Source organism: Sinocyclocheilus anshuiensis, unplaced genomic scaffold (genome assembly GCF_001515605.1).
Source record: "Sinocyclocheilus anshuiensis isolate Anshui unplaced genomic scaffold, SAMN03320099.WGS_v1.1 scaffold1079, whole genome shotgun sequence".
NCBI lineage: Eukaryota > Metazoa > Chordata > Actinopteri > Cypriniformes > Cyprinidae > Sinocyclocheilus > Sinocyclocheilus anshuiensis.
The window spans coordinates 571,755-578,754 of NW_015548207.1; the positions used below are offsets into that span (position 1 = coordinate 571,755).

Genomic DNA, 7,000 nt, shown 5'->3' on the forward strand with positions numbered 1-7,000 from the left:
ATGAAGTGTCCCCAACTAAGCAAGCCAGAGGCGACAGCGGCAAGGAACCAAAACTCCATCGGTGACAAAATGGAGAAAAAACCTTGGGAGAAACCAGGCTCAGTCGGGGGGCCAGTTCTCCTCTGACCAGACCAAACCAGCATGATGTGGTTTAATTCCAGGCTGCAGCACAGGTCAGATTGGACTAACATAACAGTAATGCTTGAGGTTGAACTAAGCAGTTTATTATTTGTATATATATATTTTTTAATGTATATGTATAGTTTATTATTATTATTTTATTATTTACACTTCTTGCAATTCTCATCCCTGCTTAATAACGCTTTATCAACTAGAAAGCTGCAAAACGAATTGCTCAACCACAGAGGTTGCCCATTGTAAAGGCGATTATGGGATAAAGGCAAGATCATACCAAGAGGGAAGGTTTGTATTATACTAAAACAATTGCTTATCAAGACCTCCATCCAGCAATTTTAAGAGACCGTGAGCTACAAATGAGCAGGGAAGACATGCGTCCATCAGAGCATCACGATTCTGCAGAAGTGACAGGGACAACCTTTATAATATTTTTTATTTATCATTATTATAGAAATATATACTAGATGCAATTTACAAATATATTACTACATACAAAAAATATGAATGGGTCAATTTCTTTTTCAAAATTACCATTACACTTATCCATTCAATTGGCCTTTAGAAGAAGAAAATAACAAATAAACAAAAAAAAATATTACTGAAATATGAAATTTCCATAATTTTTCATAAATAGGCTTTGTTTTCTAAACATTTCTCCATCCTTTCTCCCTCACAATAATAATAATAAAGCAATAAATAATAAATATTGATTCGTTATTATTATATTATATATAGGAAAAGTGACTTTTCAATGACTAAGACTGAAATTAATTTATTTTAATTTAATAGAAATTGAACTGTAATAATTTTCATGGCAGTTGGCCCCAAGTTTGACTTTTATTTGCATTGATGGCGATATAAAGTGTCAGTTTTTTTTGTACAAACAGTACAAAAAAGGTTATCTGTTCACTAAACACGTGAATGATAAAATCTTTTATCTTAACAATAACTCAGCTGCTCATCTTTGACTGGCGGCGGCGCTGGCGTAACCGTGGTGAGAGATTAGCGGCGTGAAGTGGCCGTCCTAATGAGACGGATTAAACTTCACACATGAGGAGCTGTCTGAATTGAACCTGCAGCACCGACACAACCGTCTCAAAGAGAGAGAGATACAGTACAAGCCTTTACGAACCGCGACTCAAGGCAAGTCGTAGAGAAGAATAACGGTTGATAGCTACAACACAGCAGGTAGAAATAATGCAAGAACTAGTATGTAAGAGAGCAGCAAAGTCAGTCTGAGACTCGATGTTGCCACTGACAGCAACAACAGCTATCTGAACTTCAAACACATTTTGTTCAACAGATTTCCAAGGCTTTTCCATTAGAATTTCCAATTTTCCATTCCATTAGATTAAATAAGAGCTGAGCTCTTAAATAATTTACAAATAATTTGATGGCGATATAAAGTGTCAGTTTTTTTTGTACAAACAGTACAAAAAACAGAAATCAAGTATACTCAACTCTAAATATTATGTTTGCTGTGCAATAACTTTATTAACACAAGAAAAACTAAATGTAAGATTATAAAATTAATATATAATTACTGTTCCAGCCTTTCAAAATGACAAAACATTTCCAGGTTTTCCAAGATCGTAAACCTTGTTTAACTATATCTTGGCATTGATAAGTTGCAAATAAAAGCATCGCAAACGAAACTAATACTAACACACAATTTGTGCAAACAAGTTAAATCTACTCAAAATACAAAAAAAGTCATTTACAGGATTTTTACAGGACTTTTTTTGTTTTTGTAGATTCCAGTTTTATGTAGTTCAAACAATTAATCAAACAAACAAACCAAAATTGAAAAAAACAAGTGTCAAACGTTTACATAAACATTTGCGATTACGCGTTTGCGATTAAACGTTTACACACACTTCGATCCAGAGCGACTGAAAGCGATTTAGGTTTTATGTGGAAAGACAAACGCTTTACCTTTGCGTTCGGATCGTTTTTTGCGTCTTCTCTTGAACCTCCTGCGAACGAGGCAGTAATACGCTCCCATGCTTTGAGAGCAGGTCTGACTCTGTGCCATACCGCCGTACACTAACCGTAAACACGATCTCTCTCTGAAGTCAACTTCAGCAGGAGTGAGGGGTGAGACGGAGGGAACGAGAGTGAGGAGGAGAGCAGGAGTGATGTGTTGTGTAGAGGGAGGGCTGACGCTGAGATGTAACCTGCTGTGAACTCTACTAGTCACTCCCTCTTGTTACTGTCATTTCAGACGTCTGAAACGAGGTTTCGGCTTTTTCTTTAGTCAAATGCTTACAGAACATCATTTACCTTACAGTTATCAACACACAACTGAAGACTAATACCTGTTGTTTGCCAGTTCTTATTGTTAATAGTCGCCCCTTTTTTATTTTATTAAGTAAGATAAAAATATAAATAATTACATAAAAAATTAATAATATCTAAAAAAAATTAAAATTACATTAAGGTTATATGTACAGTATATATATATATATATATATAACATGCAACTGATGCAATTCTTATCAAGTCAATTTTTTTATTTTAATAAAATTAATTCAATTTAATTTGCATTAGAAATCTCATTAAAACAAGATTAAAATGGCAATTTTATTAAATAATTTTTTTAACAATTTTTAGAACACCATTTACCTTACAGTATCAACATGCAACTGAAGACTAATATCTGTTGGTTGCCAATTTTTACTTTATTAAATTAAAATAAAATGTCATTTAAAGAAATTAAAATTCTCATTGAAATAAGATTAACTATAAATAAAATTAATTTAAAATAGCATTATTAATTAAATTAAACATTTTTTCATTATATTAATTAAAATGTAAAATGCATAATATTTTATTTATTCTAAAATTATAAATTTAATAAATATACATTCATTAAAAATAAATACAATTAAATTAAAATGAAATACAATACAATTAAATATATTTTTATGGAACCAAAATGTAAATAATGAAGATGTTTTATTACATGCATATTAATTTAATTAAAAATTGCATTTATTTTTTATAATTTTTATTATAAAATCAATAAAAATTAATTCAATACTTTTTCATTACATAAAATTAAATAAACTTAAATTAACGCTGAACACATTTCAATTAAATATCTTTTTGTTAAATTAAAATGTAAATAAATATAACATTTTTATTAATTTTAAATCATTTTAACTAAACTAAAAATTATTGCATTTATTAATTTTATTATTAAAATTTAAAGTTTTAAAGTAAACATTAAAAACTCCATCCACAGATACATTTTGACGGTGAAGTGAGTGAACCTAAAAGCTGCGTTTAGCAAACCTCTGCCTCCCTCTGCTTGACATTCAGTATAATGACACCACATAATTACAATCACACAACTCACCAACAAATGCGAAGTTATCAGAGCAGCAGATTACTATATATTTGCAAACGAAGCTTGCTATATACACGTGAAACCCACCTGTATGTTTAGCCTCCTTTTCTTTACAAGCCTCACAGTGTGCTTTGAGACCTGTAACAAAAGAACAGATATCAGCGTTTTCATATTTACAACAGACACACGACAATCACATCAATCAGCTGTTAAATATCAAAACAGCTTCACTGTAAATGACAGATCTTATGAAGGACCAAACCTGCAATTAATCAATAAAAATAAAATAAAAAGACAAAATTCTCTTATTTATTAATTATTCAATTTAAGGATTTAATTGATAAATTATGGAAAAACTAAATAAATGTAAACAAAAAAATAATAAAGAAAATAAGCGAAGTAACACAAAAATATGAAAAACTAAAAACATACGTTTTTTCTATTTTAGTTCATATTTTGCATTAATTTATTAATTAATTATCTAATGCATTTAATTCATAAATTATAGAAAATCAAAAAATAAAAATAATAAAAACCTGAAGGAATAGAAAACATGGAAATAAATCCAATTCAGGCCCAAATGTAAGAGTCTGAATGTGTTGCTCAAACATCTCTACTCCTTACGTGCAGCAGCTAAATGTTGCCAGAAGTCGGCGCTGTAAACTCAGTGTAAACACAAGGTGAACTTCCCGCCAACTCAAACTCGTGTCAAATCAGTCAGAACGTTTATAGAGCGTCTGACTATGTAAGAAGGAGAAAGACACACACATAAACAGATACACCGTAAGAAAACAAAACATCATTATAAACATGCTTCTCTTTGCATTCTGTATGACAAAATCTACACACACATACTCTTTCCATTTGAAGCTCCGCCTACCACGAAATCTCACTGGTTGAAAAACTATTGATATGAAGAGACGAATCTGCATTAGAGAAAACTGGACTTGGAAAAGAGGCGATCAAATTAAGACTATTAAATTGCTTATACTATCGCCATATTAGGAGGGCTGAAAAACGGTGCTACCAATCATCTTTAAGATATTCCCTCTCACAATAAAACAACACCTGCTGTGATAAGAGCCCCCATGTGTGCACACAAATCCAATTTCGTTGTTATTTTGAAACACTGGTAAAAGCTAAATGGTTGAGTGAGTTTTAGCAGTTAATAAACAGCTCAATGGAAGCCCGTTTCCGCCGCTGAATAAAAAATAAAAGAGGTAATTCCGACTTTTTATCTCGCAATTCTGCCTTTTTTTCCTCAGAATTGCATGATGTAAACTCGGAATTCTGCCTTTTTTTTCCTCAGAATTGCGTGATATGTAAACTCGCAATTCTGCCTTTCTTTCCCTCAGAATTGCGTGATATGTAAACTCGCAATTCTGCCTTTCTTTCCCTCAGAATTGCGTGATATGTAAACTCGCAATTCTGCCTTTCTTTCCCTCAGAATTGCGTGATATGTAAACTCGCAATTCTGCCTTTCTTTCCCTCAGAATTGCGTGATATGTAAACTCGCAATTCTGCCTTTCTTTCCCTCAGAATTGCGTGATATGTAAACTCGCAATTCTGCCTTTCTTTCCCTCAGAATTGCGTGATATGTAAACTCGCAATTCTGCCTTTCTTTCCCTCAGAATTGCGTGATATGTAAACTCGCAATTCTGCCTTTCTTTCCCTCAGAATTGCGTGATATGTAAACTCGCAATTCTGCCTTTCTTTCCCTCAGAATTGCGTGATATGTAAACTCGCAATTCTGCCTTTCTTTCCCTCAGAATTGCGTGATATGTAAACTCGCAATTCTGCCTTTCTTTCCCTCAGAATTGCGTGATATGTAAACTCGCAATTCTGCCTTTCTTTCCCTCAGAATTGCGTGATATGTAAACTCGCAATTCTGCCTTTCTTTCCCTCAGAATTGCGTGATATGTAAACTCGCAATTCTGCCTTTCTTTCCCTCAGAATTGCGTGATATGTAAACTCGCAATTCTGCCTTTCTTTCCCTCAGAATTGCGTGATATGTAAACTCGCAATTCTGCCTTTCTTTCCCTCAGAATTGCGTGATATGTAAACTCGCAATTCTGCCTTTCTTTCCCTCAGAATTGCGTGATATGTAAACTCGCAATTCTGCCTTTCTTTCCCTCAGAATTGCGTGATATGTAAACTCGCAATTCTGCCTTTCTTTCCCTCAGAATTGCGTGATATGTAAACTCGCAATTCTGCCTTTCTTTCCCTCAGAATTGCGTGATATGTAAACTCGCAATTCTGCCTTTCTTTCCCTCAGAATTGCGTGATATGTAAACTCGCAATTCTGCCTTTCTTTCCCTCAGAATTGCGTGATATGTAAACTCGCAATTCTGCCTTTCTTTCCCTCAGAATTGCGTGATATGTAAACTCGCAATTCTGCCTTTCTTTCCCTCAGAATTGCGTGATGTAAACTCGGAATTCTGCCTTTTTTTTCCTCGGAATTGTGTGATGTAAACTGGCAATTTTGCCTTTTTTCCCTCAGAATTGTGTGATGTAAACTGCCAATTTTGCCTTTTTTCCCTCAGAATTGCGTGATGTAAACTCGCAATTTTGACTTTTTTTCTCAGAATTGCGTGATGTAAACTCGCAATTCTGACTTTTTTTCCTCAGAATTGCGTGATGTAAGCTCGCAATTCTGAGAACATAGCATGTAAACTGGCAATTTTAACTTTTTTTCCTCAGAATTGCGTGATGTAAACTGGCAATTCTGCCTTTTTTTCCTCAGAATTGCCTGATATAAACTCGCAATTCTGACTTTTTTTCCTCAGAATTGGGTGATGTAAACTCGCAATTCTGCCTTTTTTTCCTCAGAATTGCCTGATATAAACTCGCAATTCTGACTTTTTTTCCTCAGAATTGGGTGATGTAAACTCGCAATTCTGCCTTTTTTTCCCTCAGAATTGCGCGATGTAAACTGGCAATTCTGCCTTTTTTTCCTCAGAATTGCGTGATGTAAACTGGCAATTTTAACTTTTTTCCTCAGAATTGCGTGATGTAAACTCGCAATTCTGCCTTTTTTCCCTCAGAATTGCGTGATGTAAACTCGGAATTCTGCCTTTTTTTTCCTCAGACTTGCGTGATGTAAACTCGCAATTCTGCCTTTTTTCCCTCAGAATTGCGTGATGTAAACTCGGAATTCTGCCTTTTTTTTCCTCAGACTTGCGTGATGTAAACTCGCAATTCTGCCTTTTTTTCCTCAGAATTGCGTGATGTAGACTCGCAATTCTGACTTTTTTTCCTCAGAATTGCGTGATGTAAACTGGCAATTTTTACTTTTTTTCTCAGAATTGCGTGATATAAACTCGCAATTCTGCCTTTTTTTTCCCTCAGAACTGCGTGATGTAAACTCGCAATTCTGCCTTTTTTTCCTCAGAATTGACAAACTCGCAATTGTTGAGTTAAATTGAGTTATAAAGTCCAAACTAGGAGATATAAACTTGCATTTGCGAGAAAAAAAAGTCAGAATTGTGAGATAAAATAGGTAAATGTTAT

General features: G+C 33.9%; 1 protein-coding gene across 1 annotated transcript in view; it reads right to left on the bottom strand.

The window, feature by feature from the left end:
- LOC107653596 (double-stranded RNA-specific editase 1-like) overlaps positions 1 to 2,232 on the bottom strand; it is a 16,543-nt gene extending 14,311 nt beyond the window's left edge. Inside the window, exon 1 of the mRNA XM_016440341.1 lies at positions 2,074 to 2,232. Coding sequence (XP_016295827.1) covers positions 2,074 to 2,173 — 100 coding nt within the window. The 5' untranslated portion in view covers positions 2,174 to 2,232. The remainder of the gene's footprint in view (positions 1 to 2,073) is intronic.
- Between the last annotated feature and the right edge of the window lie 4,768 nt (positions 2,233 to 7,000).